Source organism: Salarias fasciatus, chromosome 14 (genome assembly GCF_902148845.1).
Source record: "Salarias fasciatus chromosome 14, fSalaFa1.1, whole genome shotgun sequence".
In the NCBI taxonomy this organism is placed as follows: Eukaryota; Metazoa; Chordata; class Actinopteri; order Blenniiformes; family Blenniidae; genus Salarias; species Salarias fasciatus.
This window is the reverse complement of record NC_043758.1, coordinates 40908881-40931064: the sequence shown is the minus strand read 5'-3', so window position 1 is coordinate 40931064 and position 22184 is coordinate 40908881. Positions and strand designations below refer to the sequence as shown.

Genomic DNA, 22184 nt, shown 5'->3' with positions numbered 1-22184 from the left:
ACACAGAACACAGAACACAGAACCTGTATGATGAGAAAAATGAACCTGAGCAGAACATCTCCACGCTCGTTGGCGACGGGCCATATTTACACATTTTACACACAGACCGACTTGAAGATAGGAGGTTAATTCAGCCTCTACTTTATAGTCATTGATGTGTCTTCCTTTCAGCTTCTGGAGTTCAGCCAAACATATTAAAATATTCCTGCTAAAGACTGATCCATCTCACCAAAGCTGTCCTGGCCTCAGTGTCAGTACTCTAATGGGTTGGCAGTCATGCTGCTATTGATTTGTCCGCTGGGAACGGCACTGTGCCTCAAGCAATGAAATATGTAAGCAGATTAAAAAGGCCAATAAATGAGAACCTCCGACCTCAGCCCCTTCGCAGCCTGTTAGTGCTGAGAGATACGTCCGGGCGTCTTACAAAAATGGAGAGAAGAGCACTGCTTGTTTTCCATCTCAGGCTGCTGCAGCTGTGTCCCATCACTGCCTGATCCAGTTATTACTCCGGTCAGCTGCACCTATTAATATCCAGGCCAGCTGAAAACTGGGATGCTATCAGGCTCTCTGGAGACGGAATAAGGTAGAGAACCCTCATGGCAGCATTGTGACAAATTGCCTCAGAGCTGTGCAGAGCTTGCTGTGTCTATCACTCTGTGGGATCATCTTTAGCCTCAGACATTCATCCTGCTTTTCTCCAAACTACTAATAAGCATTTCCTTTGTTTGTTTTTTTTCTTTCCAATACTGCATGCTCCAGGGACACTGCTGAGATGCACCTAATGCCAGTGGTGTGTATTGCCTAGTATCTGGCCATACGATTCATATCACGACTCAAGGGTCACGATCCGATACGATCCCGGTATATCCCCATACCAGTGTTTATGGCGATTATTGTGATACTGTAGGAACAACTAATTTGTTAACTAGTACCACTTCATGAGAAAACTTGTATGAAACACATTTTATTTATCCCAAATGCAGCAGCAGCACTCACACCACTATATTTAACAGCAAACAAGTTGCAGGCTGTTTTGTTGTTTTAACAGTAAACTGTTGTACGGGAGCTGGAGGTTCAGGGCAGTTCTATAGGACTGATCCAGTATTCGCCATGGGTGTTCGGTGAGAACACAGGAGGGAGGACTGTTGCTCTTGTGGAGGTGCGTTTATTCAGACATCTGCATTCACAAACCAGTTCTGACAATAACAATAACTAGAATTTGGCCCTCAGAGAGGCAGCCCTCCGCCACAGCTCAAACCAGTCACCAACAACCAGAAGAACACCAGATATAATCACACAACATTGTGATCGGGGTGTGATCGGAGCGGAGCGCTGCAGCGTGCGGCGCCTCTCTCTGTCGCCCTCTCTCCCTGTGTGTGTGTGTGTGTGTGTGTGTGTGTGTGTGTGTGTGTGAGATTATCTGAAAAGGAAAACCGAAAAGCAACATAATTTATGTTATTTTACTTCATTTTAATTTGAAAAATGACCGGATTCTCTCATATTTTCCGTTCCCGACTTCCAAACCAACAGACGGACGTGATTACATGACCTCCTGGCGGAGGTAACAATACACAGATCAACTTCAGTCTCTCTTTCCACTTTTCAGCAACAGAAATTATACACTTCCATCATGCAACAGACAACAGTACGAAGTATACCTCATTGAATGACAAACAAAATAAACAAGTAGAAAAATAAACACCACTCAAATGGAATGTGCTGGTGTAAAAATGAGCGCTCCCACAAATACAGGAGTTGGAAATAACGCCGATGATTGACAAAGAATATAACATATAGATCGAGTAACACCGCCTGGAATGCAGCACTCCTAACCAATTTCCACCAGACGTGAAAGCGCCGCGAAGCACCAGCGTCTTGACCCAAAAGTCAACGCACACTGGGAGCGCAGCGCCGCGCCGTCCGAGAGGGGAGGGCCGCTCCTCGGAGAGCCGTCCGAGAGGGGAAGACTGCTCGTCAGAGGTTAAACAGAAAAAGAAAAAAAAAAACCACACATCACCGCTTATACAAGATCACTCTGCTCGTCCCAGCCACATTGCCCTGTGCTTTATAGTTCTTCTAGCATGGGTGAGTACATATTTTATGTTTTGATCTCAAATGATTGCTTTTCTTTATCCAATAATTAATTTTGTAAGGTTTATTCTATATAAAAAAAGGTAATATCTGCTTCATTACGTTCTTTAAAAGCTTCTACTTTGATTGACTGTGTTCAATGACTGTGAAAAATGATTTTTTTTCTTTTTCTTTTTCTTTTCTTTCTTTTTCTTTTTTCATGTATAGCTCCATGTAGGAGGAGAATTTTTGCTTTTCTCATGCTGCTTGACATGGCAGAGAGGAGAGGTCGAAGCAGGGGCCGGTTTTGGGGGCATCCGTTGAATCAGCGACGAAGACATCAAGGAGATTTCCATCATCTCGTGGCGGAGCTGAGGCTGGACAGTGGGCGCCATCATCAGTATTTTAGGATGAGTGCAGAACCAATGGATGCACTACTGTCCATCATTGGCCCTGAACTGACCAGGCAGTCCACAAACTACAGAGCTGCGATTGAACCCAAACAAAGGTTGGCTGTTACACTCTACCTTTTTTTTCTCTTCTTCATGCTGTGAGGCCTGGAAGAAGACTGGTGCCAGACAGTCTGCTAGATGAGCTCCTAAAGGTCAATTTATCGTTGAGGTCTAGCTGAGACATGAGACCTGCTGTGACCTTTGACCCCCATAGCTCTTTTGCTCTCATTTGACCTCTACAGCAGATACAGACCTGAGGCTTGAACTGTGAGGCCTCTGGAAACCATAACATCGGAATCTGGTGGATCAGACTCCTCTAAAACAGCAAGTAGGTCCAGGATGGAGGTGGGGCCTCCAAAGTAGAAGTATGAGAAAAAAAAAACAAAAAAAACACTCCATCAGTCTGTGATGTGCTGTGAAATTATTTACATGGTCACTTAGGAGGCGCTTGATGTTAAAACGTACCCCATGGTTCTAATTTGAGGCATGAATTAACGACACTGTGCTCATTTGAGTTGGAGAACTTGTTATATCTCAACTCCCCATTCATTAACTTGACCTCAGCTTAAACACCATAACCTGAAAGGTCCTGGTAAATAAAGTGGCAGCACTTGAACCAAGCCCCTCCCTCTGCAACTAGGTCCATAGACCACGGACTGTGTTGGGCTTTACGTTTGGTAATTACCTCCGCCAGGAGGTTATGTAATCACGTCGGTTGGTTGGTTGGTTGGTTTGTTAGCAACATTACAGAAAAAGTAATGGACGGATTGTAATGAAACTTTGCGGAAAGGTGGGTCTTGGGATAAATTTCTTAAAGGATTCTCTGTCATTGACCGATAGGGTGTACCGCCCAGCGGAACTTTAGTTTGAGTTCCTAGTCGGACCTGTTTCACGGACGGAAAAGTGGCGCAGCAGCAGGAGAAAATCGCCACAAGTTGGCTTCTCTTCTAAACTTGATCAGAGCTTCGTCTGTAAATGATTTCACCCGATGTTGGACTGTTTGTTTCCTTTGTTATACATCTCTGCATGTCTGTCAATGTGTTGTTGTTTTTATTGCTGAGTTACGCTAGGGCGACGACTTTCATTTGACCAGTGTAGTACTGAATCTGTCCAGCAGAGGGCCTCAGTACTACGTCTTAAATTGATGACAGGCAGGGTTTCCGCCAGACCTTTTCAGTCCGGGCGCCCCGCTTGCGCTAAATTCTGCAGCGCCCGGACAATGGAGAGGGAAAAAAAAAAAGTAGCACCACGTTTGCGGCTAATTAGCAGTTGTGCACCGCGGAGCAGCAGCGGCGTGCTTTGCGCCGCTTCGACGCTGTGTGAGCAGTGCACTGCTCGATCGCCCCCGCCGTTCGGCAACTCTTGGCAACTCTCGGCAACGCTCGTCGTCGTCGTCTCTTCCTCCCCCCCGGGCCGCCACACATTCCTCCGTGGCCAAACTGTTATCCTGCAGGAAACACTGGACAGGGTTTGTTTACATCTGTTTACTGATATTTATATCTGGTGTTCTTATTGTTGTTGGTGACTGATTTCACCTGTGGCAGAGGTCTGCGCTCTCTAAGTGCCAAATTCTAGTTACTATTAAATCACTAAAGTATGAATTACCGGAGATAATTGGTCACTTCAAGTAATTTTTATTAGATAATTAGTTTGAGTAAATTGTCATTCATAATTAATAATTACAGATCATTAACTGTGAATCACTAATAATCAATTATGGTGTGATAAACTGTTTAACGATGGATCCTGTTTCGCTGTGATCGCTGCTCCACCAGGAGGGGGGGATTATGGGCACAGCAGTGTGTCTGCAGACAGATGGCAGATTAAACTCACTGTGTCCAGCGTGATCGGCCGTGTTGTGGCTCTTTGAAAGCTTTCTGAAGAAAAGAGGTGTGGGTCCGGGGTTCTGTTCAGGCTGCTGGTGGGGAGACGGCACTTGGTCCTGGACCACAACCCAGACCCAGAACCGGTGTACACATCACTGAGGACCTCACCAGGAGCCCCATTCATCAACCTGTGTGCAGAGCAGGTTCTAAATTCTGTCATACAAATGAAACGTAGAATGTGTGGACGTAAAAAACAGTCCATGATTATGAAGCATGCAGACGCCTGTCGTACACCGAGTGTTGATAAATCCGTTCTCGTTCATGGTCAGTCATTTACATTCAGAAACGCCTCAAATTGGCCAGACATGGAAACAGCATGCCTCTTTATTAAGATTTATGTTCTCCTCACCCTTCATAATCAGGTCAAGGAACTGAAAAAGAAGAAGTTTTCTCAAACCCAAAAACCTGTCAGCAGGTTGAAGCAAGCCAGAAAACCAACCGAAGGATAAATTCTGCCTGGGATGAGATCACCACCACAGCTAATGGTCAGAGGAGAGATCACCCGGGGAAGAAAAGCTGGTTCGACATTAAAGTTAGTGTCAGAAATCCCAGAGTGGACAGGAGCTGGATGAGCGCCAGCGTCGCTTTGTTTCCTCACGTCTCTGGTTCCAATAAAGGTCCAATAAATCGCAACATTAATCCATTAATATCTGTTTTGACAAGAGCAAAACCTGCCACTGGACTGGCTGTAGTCATGATAATCCATGATTCTTACCAGGCTCTTGTCAGTGTCTCACTAAACGCACAGAACCTGTTAGAACCCTCCAAAAACAAAAAACAAGAAATAAATCAGTGAATCTCTCCTGAGAGGCCGCTCTGCTCTGTCAGCAAACATATCAGCTGCACTTTGAAGACTCTTCCTCGCAGAGCTCTGAGAATTTAACAACGTTTTTAACCAGCTGTCAGCATCTTTTACAGCCTTTCAACCACAAACACGCTTCTATCAACATTAAATTATATATTGAGTATTTTAATTCATTTAATCTTTGTTGGTTTTATTTTAGCCTGTATTTAAGCCGTGCAGTCCTGTTGAGACACAGTAACCAAGGAAAGCCAAGACAGCAGCTTGTTTCAAGTATTAGAACAGAGAGGTCTGATAAAATACAAATCAGATAAGATAAAGACAAATATTGTACCTTATGAAAGAGGGCTTTACAGCTTGTTAAATCTCAGAGCTCCGTGGTCCACAGAGTCCAGTGCAGACGTTCTGCAGGGCGTTCATAATCCAAGACTCTGACAGAAATAACTTTTTCTTGACTGCAAAAGTAAAACATGTCCTGTGGCCATAAAAGAAACCCAGTTCCAGTTTTCATTTTTTGGCCAGGCACTCTATGTGGGAGCCAAAAGAAAGTCCTTCATCAGTCAGAACACCAAGATATTTATACGGAGGTACTACATAACTCCATTCCCCGTGCTGTCCTCCCGGCGCTGGACAGCAGTCGTTACTCAGTCAGTGTGATGTGTGTATCCTTCTGCTCTCAGGTCCTTCCTCTCTAACTCTGGGTTCTCTGACCGCTCACCAGCCGGACCAGCCTGGTCTAGCCTTCTCCTGACCGCCGCCTGCCGCTCTCCATGCCAGCTCCAGACAACACCTTAGGGCAGGAGTATGCAACTAAAATTCACAGAGGTCCGGTCAGGGATATTTTGTTAAAGTAAAGGTCCGGAACATCATAATGTCTAACTGAATGAGTGTGATATATGCTGATGTAACCTAGTAGTTCCATGAGCGTCTGCATGTCATCAATAGCTGGCTATCAAATCAAATGAATTCATGCACTCCTTGACAACCTCCCATCACTAAATGGTTTTTTGTGGTGCCCCAAAATCCAAGCAACTTGCTGGGCAGTGAGTGACTGTCAGGATCCTGGTGGACTGATCATACTGGGCTCCAGGCCCGCCGACAGGGGGGGACAAACGGGTCTGTTGTGCCGGGCCCAGGGTTGGGGGGCCCAGAATTAAAGGCGGGGGGGGGCATCCAGCACCCCACTCACGGATCCCGACGCAGCATGCAGGCACCGCGCCGCTCCGCGCCTCCCCAACCCAAGGCTGGTCCATGCTTCACATGTACGCGTTTCCGCGTCCGCTTTGGAGTGTCTGCTTTGGAGTGTCCGCTTTGGAGTGTCTACTTTGGAGTGTCCGCTTTGGAGCGTCCGCTTTGGAGCGTCCGCTTTGGAGCGTCCGCTTTGGAGCGTCCGCTTTGGAGCGTCCGCTTTGGAGCGTCCGCTTTGGAGCGTCCGCTTTGGAGCGTCCGCTTTGGAGCGTCCGCTTTGGAGCGTCCGCTTTGGAGTGTCTGCTTTGGAGTGTCCGCTTTGGAGTGTCCGCTTTGGAGTGTCCGCTTTGGAGTGTCCGCTTTGGAGTGTCCGCTTTGGAGTGTCCGCTTTGGAGTGTCCGTGCACCACCGATGCGGACGCGCTTTCTCCCATATCTCTCCCAGACTACATTTTGAGCTCAGCTGTGCAACAGTTCAGTGCTGGAACGCTGACCCACGCAGCCTCGAGAAGATTTTCCGGCACTACAGACTGTTTATCTGCTCCTTTATTACAGATTATTTAGAAAAAAATTAAGCACATACATTGTCAGTACATTATCTTTAAGTATTAAAGTTTATTTAGCTTTTATTTACTGTTTCTGAATCGCAGGGGGCGGCGCCGGAGCGATTAGTTACTTTCACTTCTGTCTGCAGACCTTCTCCTCCAGACAGTCTCTCTCTCTTTCCACCAGTTTTTCACTCTTTCGGTGTCTTTAAGTGGAGCCATCAGGCTGGAGCTCCGTCTGCTTTCACTTTTACCGTCATGTTTGGTTTGTTGCGTACACCGCCACGAGCTGCGCACAGTGCGGTCTCAAAATCTGGCTGCTGTGCGGACATCAGCGGATCGGTCCACGGGACCCTAGCGGACAGGAATTCATGGCGATTTTTACGTCACATGGACCAACGTGCAACGCAGACATGTGAAGCTGGACGGGCACCGCATGCAGGCACCGTGCCGCACCGTTCTGCACGCCGCCGCACCGATCCGCGCGTCGCACGCCGTACTGCTCTGCACGCCGCGCTCCGCTCCGCTCAATATAAGTCCGGGTCCGTATTGAATGGCGTCTGGGTCCGGATCCGGACCGCGGCCCGCCAGTTAGTGACCCCTGCCTTAGGGAATCTGATCGGCGCCTCTTGACCTTTGACGCCCTCACCGAGCTCACTGGATCAATAGATCACAAACTCTTTTCTCCCTTCACCTCCTTTCAGAAGAGAAATAATTCTGCAAATCACCCTCTCCTCCATCTCTGCTTTGCTGTCTATGACTGAGCGTAAGTCCAAGACATAACACCTCACATCATAACATCTCTTTTTATATAGACACTTCACACATAACTGCATATTACATAATAACAGACATCCACGTTTGTCATTATATATGATTTAAAGTGATTATTACATGAATGAATAAATGAGCAGAGATGAATCTTTGAGGCTTAAAGTTGACCTAATTCTTTGTGTAAGCAAGAATTACTCCTGGCACATTTATTTTAACACTCCCAAAAGCCTAGGAATAGCTCTGAATTATTAAACATGTGGACTGGAAAATGCATTACTTTGGCCGGATCAAACCAGCTGACTGAAGCTTAGACTCAAAAAACATTATTTCTGGTCCTCTTAAAAACATATAGACACCCTGTATTTGGTCTTCATGTAGTGACATGTTGAATGGGATGGTTCTGAGCTAAAGACATTTTAATAATACATGTACCAGAGGTCATATGTCACAGAATATGTCCATCATCAGAGAAACCATTCTGCAGGCCCGGTAGCAGAGAAAAGTTAGCTCTGCATGAGCATGGGCACATCCAAGGGAAAATAAAAACCCTTCTCCTCTGTGGATAAGACACAAGCAATTGTGACTGGCTGACTAAACTCGACTCTTTCTTCTACTAGTAATTTAAAAAAACAGAAAACAGTGGCCCTCATTTATCAAACGATCTTTGAAACAGGTGCAAATCATCGTAGGACGGAGCCGGCGTGGCATTAACCAAACGTTCCTCCCTCACCGATCTCAGCATCTGAATGATCGAGTGTTGATAAATGTGGAGGCTGAAACCGGTCGTCCACACTGCAGCAAATCCACCCTGACTGAAAACCTGCTACAGGTTTCAGTACGATCACGATCATATTGATAAATGCCGATCCCGTCTTTCATATGGCCGTACGCCCGTACGCCGCCGTGTGATGGTTTGATAAGTCAGGGCCGATGTGACGGCACAGCAAATGAAGGAACATGAACGTGCTTCCCATCGCTGGGTACTGGCTTGGCTGAGGAGCGCTGAACTGGCGTACCTTGATATCTGAGCAGGACCGACCCAGCAGGAGAGCGCAGGCTGTGGAAGCGGATGGAGATCTGGTTGCTGTGGCTCCGTACCACCAGGCCTCTCATCAGGATGGATTCGTTGGCCAGCATTGAGTTCTCCCCACGGCCCAAATCTTCAAACACCATTTTTTCTCCCTCAGAGAGATCAGCCTTCATCACCTGGAGGGAAGCAGAGTCGCAACTACTCAATTTGTATCTAAAATAAGAAAACTGAAAAGGACACGGATACTGGGACACAATGCAGGAGATTTTTCCTGTTTCAATCAGCAGTCACGTTGTCTTCTTTTTACTTGGAAAAAAAACATTTTTATTTTTTTATCTGGCACATGGCTGTGCACAGCCTCAGATAAAAGTCAGTTGACTCCATATCCAACCATAAGAGGAGGAGCCTCATCCATCATAGAAAGACCAGTTCATTTCTGCAGTCATTGCACTTCCACTACACCATGTATGTTTTATAATTCAGTGTAAATACGCCATAGCAGCTCTGGAAGTTTGACAGTTGGGAAAAGATTGGTTTTGATTTTGTGTGAAGGTTATTTGGTGTTTGGTTGACATGGCTGATAATGCTTTATTCAACTGATGTATTTATTCCCTTGTTTAAGGTTCACAAATAACAATGAAAGTGCTCGTCTAACAAGAAAATAAAGACCAAGAAACGAGTGCGTTGTCCAGCATCCTCCTTTGACTTCCAGGCTGTTTTGAGTTCTGCAAAAACCTGAATGAACCCAACAAATACCAAGCATTCAGAAATGTTCTGACCATGACCAGAAACCAGGACAGCCACCAACAAGCGAGTACTAAACTTCAACAACTGCTCACCGTGACACACCTACATGCAGTGAAATCCTACCAAAGCTTCCTCCACAGAATGACCCAGACCTGCAAGCAGCACCAACAGCGCTACATTTACAATCTGAACTGCATGATGTAGAGACTGCAGGGGAGACATGAACAAGAAACCGAACCCTCTGCAGAACTGCATGATATATTTTTTAAAGCTTGATAGCAAAAAAATTTGCAATAGTCAGGGGCTGTGTTCCGAGAGAAAGCAGAAGTCAAATGAATTGGCTATACCTCTCCCAGGTATTGTTTCGGGGGAGCCTAGCATGTGTGTTCATGCTGAAATGAACAGTCTTCAGAGGACCACGTGCAACAAGCACATCCACAAACCAATGAAGAATCACACATACTTAACTTCATGGTTTTCCTTTTTGGAGGATGGGAGATAACCTGATGAGCCTCTCAAAATGCTTGCACATGCACTCCATGTCAGTGGACAAAGAATCTTCTATGCACCAGGAATGACTGCTACAGAGCTTGCTCAGCAGCCTGGACGGCAAGCTTGAGTGTAACAAGTTCTGATGTGCTGTTAATAGAGTGGCCATACGTCCGGATTTAGGCTGGACAGTCTATATTTTAAACGCCTTGTCCGGCGTCCGGCACAGCCTCAAGCTGGACGCTCATTTGTCCTCCTTTTTAGAGTTGGACCTGAATGCAACACTGCATATCATCCAATGGTGTCAGACTTTTGGTTAAAAAAATGATTGGCTAATAGCAGTGTCACTCAGTTCTCTGGTTTCTCATTGGTTGAAAAAATGTAAACAAGCCGCCCCTGTTGCCGTGTGCTAGCTGCTGCATCTTGTTGAACGTCAACATCCCGAAAAGACGGACGTCATTCTACTCAGAGTGGTCAAAGAGCAGCATTTATTAGCAAGAGCAGCAAGGGCGATTTACATGCTTATTGCACACTTTGTCGATGTGATGTTGACATTAGCACCCAAGGAAAGGCGGCCATTTAAAGGCACGCGGCACAGAGAAGCACCAATGCAACAGACCGGCTGCAGGAGCCTCCTCTCTCCCGTTATTTTTTCGGGAAGCAACACCTGAAGATGACAAGATATCTGATGCAGAACTTTGTAAAGTCTGTCATGCAGTCAAGCATCAGCAGTCATACAGGAGCGTAGACTGTGGAATCAAAATTGACAGGGAGATCTTCAGTGACTCATCTACAGCTAAGGGGATGACTTGTGGAAAAACAAAAGCTAAGGCTTTGTGTGAGAATGTGCTAGCACCCTACTCTGTGCAAACAAATACAGATTACATTAAAGAAAACAATGTGTATTTTTCTGTGGCAACCGATGCATCCAACAAAGGCACGACCAAGTGTTTTCCAGTTGTCTTAAGGGTATTTTCATTTTGAGGAAGGCACAATAGGGCCCCACCATGTAATCACATTATGGCCACAGCACAGGGATAACAAACCACTGAAGAGAACCCAGGGAGACCTAATCCAGTTTACATGGGCTCCAGTCCAGCTTCAACATAAATGTACTTTAATGCTGCAACAGTACAAGAAGTGACGAAAAAAGCCACAATAAGGTAAAGACATTCGCGCTGTGGGAATGAAGCTCATGCATAATGGAGCATCAGCTCCCAGTTATGGTTCAACGAATTATCCTCCACTTCAGGTATATTTGCTAGCATGGCATTTCTCTCTTGTGTCCAGCATATTCTTTCATTAAGTATTCATAGGAATATTAGCCTTGTTGGCAATGCAATGAAACTACAAGTGTGAGTATGGAAACACTCGAACAACAATGGAGGTAATCAGAGGCAATCATAATACACCTCAAAGAGTCACTATTTTTACAGAAAGACACCTACCCTCTGAAAACTGTACACATCTTACCAATGAGCATGGACATAGCTGGAGTGGTGGGCAGCAGCGATTCCCTCAGGATGGGAAAGTTATGTATTCTTCTTGGAAACTGCCTCAGCGCTGACAAATGCTTCCTAATCAATCTCTGCCATCAGTCCAGACAAGAGTTTCAAGACAGAATTGTGCTTTATTGAACCGAGGTGGAGTTTGGCTCAAGTAAAGCAGTGGGGGGTATTGATCCATCAGTCAATACCCTGCACTCTCCGAGGTCAAACCTTTGCTGACTGTTGTTTGTATCTGAGCTATCTTCTGGGAGATTGCTATTTGGCCTTAGCTGTCATCTTCATACGGTCAGACGGGGTTTGTGCTCAGGCTACACAGCAGAAAGGTAGTCATTTAAAAAGAGTGCTGTCAGAATAATCAGAGTACACAGTACTACTGCTACCAGCAGTATTAGCAGTAACAGCAGTTTTTGAACGTAAAAACCACAAAATGTCTCAAAAATGTTAATTGAGAGCCCTTTTGCAGGAGCTACATACTGCCTAGGGACCCATGGTGATTTGTTAATGATGGAGGACTTCTGATCTCAATCCCATGAGAGTGAGCCATTTCGCTAATTTGTGGAGTAATAATTCCACCGCCAATTACCTACCATAATTCGCCAAACACCGACGTCATGTGAACAGCATACTTACTGTTTTTGTGAGGGCGAGCTGTTGTTTATCCAGAGGTGAGTCGGGGAAGGTTTTCGGGACGGACACAATGGAGGTGGATGGTATTTTTGTTTCCCCCTCGTCAAACTCATCAAATACACAATCCAACAACCCCAAAACACTTTGGTGGACACGTTATAATCCACACATTCACTACGCTGTGGAATATTAATGCAACATTACCAGATTGAGTTGTTTATGCGAAGATTGCTAAGACGGAACTACTTACTAAACATGGCGTCTGGGCGTAGTGATTTCAAAAGAAAAAGTAGTTCCCAGTATTTGCTTCAGAAAGAATCAAATACTGGGAAATACTGTAAATACTGCTTGAGAAAGAAGAACTGGAAAACGCGCTATCAAAATTCAAGTCAAACATCTGGAGTTATTTTGGGTTTTTCCTCTAAAGAGGGAAAGAAAGACAATGACATGACACACGCGATCTGCAAGGAATACCGTACGAAAGTTAAAGGACAACTATGCAAGCGAGCCCACACCGCATCAGTCTGCACTGAGAGCTGAAGCCTAGCACTAGGAGCACCGTACTGATCATCCTCGCGGCGAAGCAAATCAAAGTAAAAGGTTTGTGCACATTATATCTAATTCATATTGTCTGTGCTGTCTGTAATTTGATTAATGTAGACAGATATTTAATTTATATAGATATTATATTAATATCTTTATACTGTTGAGGTTAGCAATTAGCAGGCTAATTTGCCAGCTAGTGAGTGTGCCTGCTAGCCAGCTAATTTGCCAGGGAAAGAAGCTGTATTTTCATAAGGGTGAAGCTGGGTTCACACCGCCAAATGCTTTCCGCGATTTTGCATCAAAATACAATTGAAAACAAATGGGAATGCGCGTTCCAGCCGCGGTGAGACGCGACGCGTCAGACAACGCGGCTCACGTGGCTAACTCAGCTAACGGTGTTCGACTGTCGGAGACTTTTTTTTTTTTCTCTCCGTTGTCCAGGTGCTGCACAATTTAGTGCGGGCGGGGCACCTGGATTGAAAAAGTCTGGGGGAAACCCTGGATTATGACGGAAATCTGGCTTTATTCGCTTGTTCCTGACACGGAAGCTAAGGTAACTAGCTAGCGGGCTTACTAGGCTAGCGTTAGCATAGCTCCTCGGAGTCATACGTCATCATCAGCAGACTCAAACAGGGGAGACTTCAGTGTATCTGGGGGCTTAAATCTGTCTCTTTAGATATTTTTTGTGAAAAATGTGCAGTGTCCCATGAAATATCTTGATTTCCTTACGCAAATTACCCCATGGTTATAATAAAATAAGTGGTTCTATCTGACTTAAGACCTGTCTGATAAATTTATGACTGAAAGGCAGATATGACAAGGAGTTCATAAACATTATATAATAGCATTTTTAAAAATTGTAATTTGTTTTATTTTACAGAAATTTCAGTTTATTCTTAGTTTAACACACTTTCTTTAACCTATTTTTATTTTTTTTCACTTTAACACACTCTTGTGACTCTTATTATTTTGGGCTTCTAATTAAATGATTCTGTTTATTCTTCACATACAAACAAGCTTGCTATTTTCACATTGTATTGCACTCTGCTGCTTGTCTGTATTGCTTTTGATGATGCTTGTAGTTAACACAGTCACTTTTTTATTTTTGCTTAAGCTTTTTGTATCGTTTTCAGATCAATGGGCAGTTTTGTCATTCACACCTTGACAGAGTGGCAGCGGATTGAATTTGTACATAGATTTAAAGGTAAGAAATATATTTATTTCCCTATCAACAGCATGTCAAGTCTTCATTGCTATTGGGGATAATTTGGATAGTCAAAAGAAACTAATGTTCTTATCTGAGAACAGTAATTTGTGCTTTTTTGTATATTTTATACCTGGCTGTTTAGCAGTTGACAGCTTTTTGTAGAAACTCTTGTGAAATAGAATTTCCTCTTTTTTTCAATAGCTGTCATGTACTGACTGTATCAAAGTGACGCCAATAAATGGATGGGGTACATTTTGTAGGCTTTCAGTGCTTCGTTCTAATTTTTAATAATAACATGGTCACTAAAAAGACACTACAGAATTATGCCATACTTCAGTGGATGGAATACAAATTCTGCAATGATCTGATGAAATGTGACAAAGGAGGAGAGTAAGTATTGGGGTAATGGGGGCGGGACTAGATAAGCTTTGCTTCTCACGCTACCCTTTCAGACATGTACAATGTGAAATCATCTATTGACAATGTGTGATACTGAATAAATGTGACAACATGACTGAAATAAATAAATAAATAAATGAATAAATAAATAAATCCATGTAATTGGCTATACATTTTTGTTTTCTGCTCCTCTGTTTTAAAAACAAAGATGTCTTTGTGTTTCTGTTTTTGTCTTTCAGAGGAAGAGATTGATGAGGAAAGCTTCCTTCTTTTAGATGAGCCTACCATCAACGAGCTGATTCCGAGAGCTGGCCCGAGGCTGAAGTTCCTCAGAAAATTTAAAGGACTCATACGTATTTAAAATCAATACAGACGTGAGAGGCTCAATTCTTTCCACACATTATTATTTCTAATTACTACTTAATAGTTTCTTTGGGAAAATGGCATATACTTGCTTTAAGTGCATAAAGCAAATTTCAGGGGGTATCAAGAGTCTTTTTATGCATTTACGTGCAGTTCACAATGCAAACTCGGCATCATCACATTTCCAGTGTAGCGAAAGCGGTTGTGGTAGGACATTTTCTTACATGTGGTCTTTTAAAAGACACTTGGAAAAGGAGCATGAAGTTGGGAGTACTCTTGATGACCCCTATGAAGGTCCAGCCCCACCTGTTGATGTACAGAATGTTGAGATGGTAAATTCTGAAAGTGAGCCAGCTCAGGGAGTTGAGGAGCTTGAGTAGGATTGGGATGAATTAGAGCAAGAGGGCATTATCAGTCGGGTGGCCGTCTTTTTAGCCCCAGATTTTCGATGACATACTCAAACGTAAACTTTTGTGGTTCAGCATACCTCCAGTTTAATTAGTGATATTGTCAACAGACTGCAATCAAACACCAAGTCCTTATTTCATCAGTTTGGTCTTGATCACAGCCCAGAGGTAGAAGAGCTTGGAGTGGAGTTCTCAGAAGTCGCTGAGCCTTTCAAAGGGATGGAGTCGGATTATAAAAAGATGCAGTATTTTGCCAAATCTGGAAACTTCATTCAGCCTGTCGAGGAGACTTTGTCTGGGGTTTCTTATGTTCAGCCAACAGCCTCTGCCACTGGCATTGTCAGGCAAGTTGGAATACCTGATTCATATCACCGTATTCCATTGAAGAGCCTTCTGACCAAGATTCTTGAAATTCCTGGGATTTTACAGACCATGCTAGAATGGCAGCACAGATAGGGTGATGCGATTCAGGATGTTTTTGATGGAGAGTTTTGCAAGACACACCCATTGTTCCAGAATGAGGTTTCCATCCCACTTCTGATTTACCAAGATAAGATAGTAAATCCGCTTGATTCAAAGACTGGGATTCACAAGTTAGGACTTATTTATTTCATCTTGAAGAGTTTGCTCCCAGACCTGCTATCAAGTTTGCAGTCACAGTTCCTTTTAGCAGTGTACAAATCAGATGATGCAGCAACCTATGGCCTTGATACAATCCTGCGCCCTATTGTGGAAGAGATCAGATGCCTAGAGAGTGATGGCATCATTGTTAATACTCCCAACTATCAAGGGGTTGTGAAGTTCACGGTGGTCCAGGTAGTTGGAGATAATTTGGGCTTGCATGGTGTTCTTGGCTACATTGAAAGCTTCAGTGGAAATTATGTGTGTCGGTTCTGCAAAGCAGATAAAGGGATGGTGCGGTCTCTGATACTGGAATATCCTGCACTATTGCGTGGTCACAATAGTTTTGAAGTTGATTTGCTTACAGCCGACTCTTCCCAGACAGGACTGAAAAGAGACAGTGCCTTGAACAACTTGTCTTTTTATCATGTATCAGACAACGTGGCAGTTGACATCATGCATGATGTACTGGAAGGGGTGGGGCCCTATGAAGTCGAACTTGTGTTGAATTCGCTAATCGTGCAAAAGCATATCACACTAGAAAAGCTCAATTATAGAATAGCAAGCTTTGATTATGGATTTTGTGATAAGGGCAACAAACCTGTCATAAGCAAGAGTGATCTCAGAAACCCTGAAGGCTCCATGCGGCAGTCAGCACCTCAAATGTGGTGCCTACTGAGGTTACTGCCAACAATGATAGGCGACCTTATCCCAGAGGGTAATAAGCATTGGGACTACTCTTGTGTATGGAGTTCATCTTTTCTCCTTCGCTTACTGCAGCAGCGACACTGTACTTGTGCAAAATCATCGAAGAGCATCACTCCCTCTTTCTGGACCTCTATCCCCACCTACATTTACGGCCAAAACACAATTTCATGCTCCATTATCCAGGAGTCAATCCAAAACTTGGCCCATTGAGGCAGTTCTGGGCAATGACATTTGAAGCTCGGCATGCATTTTTCAAACAGATTAACCATGTAACTTGCAATTTCAGAAACGTTTGTAAAACGATGGAATTTCGCCATCAGATCATGCCGTGCTACAATTTCCTGTGTGGAACTGTGTTGTGCCACAATACAGAAGTTGGCCCAGGGCTAGGTACATTTCTGACCCACACTGAGGGATTTAAAGAGATCCAAAGCGGTCTAGAAGGTATTCCCCTTTTTAGTGAATTGTATGTGCCAGCCTGGGTTACATTTAAGAGAACTGAATATAGAGCAGGCATGACTGTATTCCCATCCTATGATCCATGTGGTGAGCCTCAGTTTGGTCTCATTCAATCAGGTTTACTACTGGATCAAAAGTCACACAACCAACAGTAAAGCTTGTTGTAAAGAAGTGGGAAACGCAATGGTTTGACAGACATTTATTTGCATACAGCGTGATTCCCACTCATGTTTGGGCAGCTGTAGACGTGACAGAGCTCCTTGATCACCATTCCCTCCATGCAGCCAAGTCGTACAGAGAGGATGATGACAGTTTATACATTTCCCTGCGATATAGACTTTTTTAGATAATCAGCTGTCTGCCACCAGGTGTGTGTGTGTGTGTTTGTGTGACACTTGTAAATAGTTTTTTGACATGTTTTTATAATTTGATAAGGCCTAGCTTGACATTGTCCCACATATTAGTCTAGTTATTAGCTGTACATGCTGCATAAGGTGTCCGTTGCTTGAGGATGATCAGTATTTTAACAACCGGGATTGCAGGAACTACTGGACTTCTGGGATGGGATGGCAGTATGGGACTACTGGGATGTTACTTAAATGACTACTGGGATGTGACAAGTCGTTCTGTAAGTATTTTTTGTTTAATCAATGTCTATATGCTCCATATACAGTCTTTGCCACTGCCACAGTTAGGTTTTAGAAGTCAATGCATGGTCCAAGAAAGCAAACTCATCACCTTATACACCTAAAAACAGGACTCCTGGGTGAAGAATTTATGAGTGGTTTTATGTCTGAAACCCTCAATGTGTGTTGCTTCAATGTCCACTTAAGGTTTTCAAATGTACTGAAACAAATGGTGGAGAGTGCACTCCACTGGTCTTGAACCTGGGTGCCCAAGCCAGCTTCCTAACTACAAAATCAAAAGGGGCAGCTCACTCGGCAGAGCTGTTGGTTATCCTCATATACTGCCCCACGATAGCTACAGTTTAAATCCTTAGGCAGTGAGATTGTCAGGCAGTACACATCTGTCACACCATGCATTGCATACTGTATGCAGTCCACTAGTCTAGTGTGGCAAAACATGCACTGATTTACATATTGACCCACACCCCCTATGTGACCTTGTTCATTATCCATACAAGAGTTTACAGCATGCTGATTCTCAGCCAAATTTCAGGTGGCCACAACTGTTAATTATATTAACCTGGATTTTTTTTTTTTTTTTTTTTGCGTAGGTTAAACCTGCTGTTGCACATGCCATCCCATCAACTGCCACATCTCCAGTTCCCATGGAGGAACAAGCAGCAGCTGTGCTACCAGTGAATCATGTGATTCAGACATTGCACGTGATTCCCCAGTACTTACAGGCAGATATTTTGGATGCGCTGTTTGAAATGAACCCTAGAAAAACAAACATCAGCCACACTGCTCAGTCTTCTTCTCACACTGCTGCAGGCTGACACTCTGTCCAGCTCACTAGCTCCCCCTAACGGGGGGCGGAGCCACTGCATGAAGTAGAGGCAGGACGGCTCCCCGGGACTCTGGCTCCATCCAGTCCTCCATTAGAGCACCACCGCGTTTTTGAGAATACCGTTCCTGGAAAAAAAAATTGTCTTATATTCGGGCCAATACGGTACATTATTGCAATAGCATCTGTTGTGACATATTCCAAATCAGGTTGAAAAACTAAAGTTAAACTGTATGAGTATTTGCATGGTACTGTTTAATTCTCCAACCTGTTCACTTTTCCACCGCTACATTCCGAGTATGCCGTGTATAATTACTTTAAAAACGTTGCATCCTGTATTAGATTGTCCCTAAATCAATCAATTTATTTTTGTATAGCCCAGTATCACAACAACAGCTGCCTCAGAGGCTTCAAGATGTTACATTGGTTGGTAAAAATAAAAACAGTGAATAAGCATAATGTTAATATGTCAAATTCAGTAACGAGACAAAACGAAGCAACCACCGCCTTAGACCCTCACATCCAGCAAGAAAAAACTCCAAAAACCCAGTAGGAAAAGAAGAAATCTTGGGGGGAACCACAGTATGGAGGGATCCCTCTCCCAGGGACGGACAGCTTTGGCAACAGCTAGCATGAGACAATAAGAAGTAAAGCCTAGGACTATGAACAACAGTAAACTGTGAGCTCATTCTAGTTTTCCTCCCCACTCACACATACACCACCAAGAATAAAAACAGAATCACTGCGAAAAAGGGAAACTGAAATGTGCCACCTTCAGTATTGCTCGCAAAGGACCACAGATCTGGAATGAACTAGAAGAAATTACTAAAACATCACATTCCATCGCCACCTGAAAAAGAAAAATCTAAAAATGCAGCCTCTATCAAAGAATGCTTAGCCAGAAATTAATATTAACAATCGTATTAATGAATGACTTGATCAGTGCTATATTACTCTATACCATTTACTGCCTCTTTCTACTAATGCTGCACAGCTTTGTTTTTATTCATGTATTGGACCTAAAGATCTATCAAAAGTAGGGTAAAACTAAGCTGTCTCATGACGTTCTAATTCCCCTAATCTCACATTACCTGTTAGTGGAGAACAATCCAACACTTGGTGAATTCTGCTTCACAATGACAGGAAGAGCCGACACTGAAGGATCAAAAAGTGATGTTGCTATGAACGCTTGACCGCCATGAGCCGGTTCTCCCTGTGGGAACTTTCTGACGCCTCCTGCTGAAAACCCAGAAGGTCAGAAAGGTGGCGAGGCCAAACTTTCACGGTCTGTACTCATACTGAAAATCAAGATCCAGCCAGCTTTTGTCCTCCTGCTCTCCAGGAGGTTTCTGTCCTCCCTGAGCTCGCCTCAGGACTCCGTTTGACAGGTGTACCGCCCCAGTTCAGCTCCCCACCTGCCATTGTCCCCAGAACAGGCCAAACCCAGCATGGGACAGGATTCTTGATGCCAGAAGCAAGAACCTGCTCAGGGCTCACCTCACCGAGTAAGTGAAATGTTTGGCTCTTTCTGTTGTACTTTTGTCCCTAATAACTCAGCACAGATGAAGAGCTGCGAGGCTCTGAAAGTATTATGCTCTCATGCTGATGAACTTGCAGAAAACTGTGGAATAGATGACCTCCTCACCAAACTTATCTAACAGTGGTTTGGTACATGCTGATGACCTCAATCCTGATGGCCTGTGGGGTGTTGAGGGGTGATAAGTACAAACAGCAGAGAAATGTTCCAGAAGGCAAGAATCCTCTATTAGATACCATTTGTATCTTTTCACTTGCTCTCAGTTTGGTATGTTTGAATTTTGTTTCATGATGTATTTTACTTGGCATACTAGGCATTTAATTTCACGAGCCATTTTTCAGCATTACAGGTGCATTCCTTAAAATTCAATAGAAAGTTTTTCATTTAGATCAGGCTCACAGATAAGTATCAAAAGCACATAGCAACTGTAATTTGAACTGGACTTTACCTGAATCTCCACTCCATAGCCCAGATAGACGGTAATGGTGTAGCTGCACTCCGCAGTGGACTGTGAGGATGAGCTGGAAGGTGGTGGAACCTCGATGTATCCATCTGGCCTGGTCAGATTCATCTGGCAGGAACCTGCAAAGCAGCCAGAGCATCAGGTCAAACACTGGCTGACCAGTGATGAAGAACTCACACATGCAGATCTTTACATCCTGACAGTTGTTTCACAGCAGAGTGTTTAGGGATCATACCTGAACATTTTTGCGACAAAAAACTGTGCTGTTCATAATAAAACCCTTAAATGTACTTATTAAGCAAGCACCCCCCCCCCCCCCCCAACCTTTTCTGTGGTCCACATCACTACATGCTCACTGAACCCGACTTGATATCCAGTGGTGGACAAAGTACTCAGTTCCATTACTTGAGTGAAAGTATTGATACTTCAATCCAAATATTACTCCAATACAAGTGAAAGTTGTTGAGTCGAGTTTGCACTAAAGTAACAGTACTGGATTACCTGCTTCATCAGTCCGCCAGATCCATCACCCACAAAACGGATGACCTGAAGTTACAACTTGTGGGAAACCGCCACATTCGGGACTGTTGTGTTTTAAACATAACGGAGACCTGGCCCAACCCGAGGATCCCCGATGCTAGCGTGCAGCTAGCCGGCCGCTCGCGACACCGCTGGGATCGAACAGAGGACCCCGGTAAGAGCAGAGGCGGGAGGCTCTGTATTTACGTGCATGAGGACTGGTGCAACAGCAACATCATAGAGAAGCACTGCTGCCCTGACATCGAGTACATGACTGTTAGATGCCGGCCTCATTTTCTCACGGGAGAGGTAAGCGTTGCGACTGTCACCGCTGTTTACATCGCGCCAGATGCTAACGCTAGCACGGCACTCTCTCTCCTGCTGAACGTCCTCAACGAACAGCAGCGGGGCCACCCTGATGGCGTTCACATCATTGCTGGAGACTTTAACAAGGACAATTTAAAGACTGTTCTCCCGAAGTCCCCTCAGCATGTCAAGTGGCGAACACGAGGAGAGAACAGTCTAGATCATGTGTACTCAAATATCAAGCACGGCTACAGAGCAACACCCCTCCCCCACCTGGGACAGTCAGATCATCCCTCCCTGCTGCTCATCCCTGCATCCCTCAGTCCAGATCCAGGCCCCCAGACTCCAGGACTGCTTCCAACACACAGACTGGGACCTCTTCGAACACCAGGACCTGGAGACTTACACAGCGACGGTACTGGACTACATCAAGTTCTGTATGGGAACTGTGTCTGTGGACAAAGTCATCCAGGTTTTTTCAAATAGAAACCCTGGATGACCGGCCAGGTCCGCTCACTCCTCAGGCCACAGAGCTCTGTACAGTGGGATCCAGCTGACCTGAAAGGGGGAATTAAAACAACCGGAGGATAGAGTCCCATCTCGCCAGCAACAGACCACGAGAGGTGTGGCAGGGTCTGCAGAACATCACCAACTCCAAAGGACGTGATGTGACGTCAGGACACCTGAGCGTGTCGCTGGCAGAGGAGCTCAACAGCTTCTTCGCCCGCTTTGAAACACCGCAGCGACACTCACCTGCTCCAGCCCCACCCCCACCTCACCAGGCCCCGCCCCCACCCCCACCAAGTCCCGCCATCCCCCCGCTAACTGTAGGCGAGCAGGATGTGAGGCGTGTGCTCCTGGCAGTGAACCGCAGGAAGGCCCCGGGCCCTGATGGTGTACCTGGAAAGGTGCTCCGGGCCTGGGCACACCAGCTGTCCAGAGTCTTGAGTAGGATCTTCAACCTCTCTCTGGCCCCAGCAGTCCTCCCCCCTGCCTGAAATCCACCACAATCATCCCCATTCCAAAAAAGTCACCCGCATCCAGCCTCAGTGACTACTGCCC

The 22184-nt window shown here is 44.8% G+C and overlaps 1 protein-coding gene across 1 annotated transcript in view; it reads right to left on the bottom strand.

The window, feature by feature from the left end:
* LOC115400083 (seizure protein 6 homolog) overlaps positions 1–20381 on the bottom strand; it is a gene marked incomplete at its 3' end in the record, with an annotated part of 93589 nt that extends 73208 nt beyond the window's left edge. The window contains exons 1-2 of the mRNA XM_030107733.1: positions 20283–20381; positions 8733–8922 (exon numbers count right to left, since the gene is read on the bottom strand). Coding sequence (XP_029963593.1) covers positions 8733–8919 — 187 coding nt within the window. The remainder of the gene's footprint in view (positions 1–8732; positions 8923–20282) is intronic.
* Between the last annotated feature and the right edge of the window lie 1803 nt (positions 20382–22184).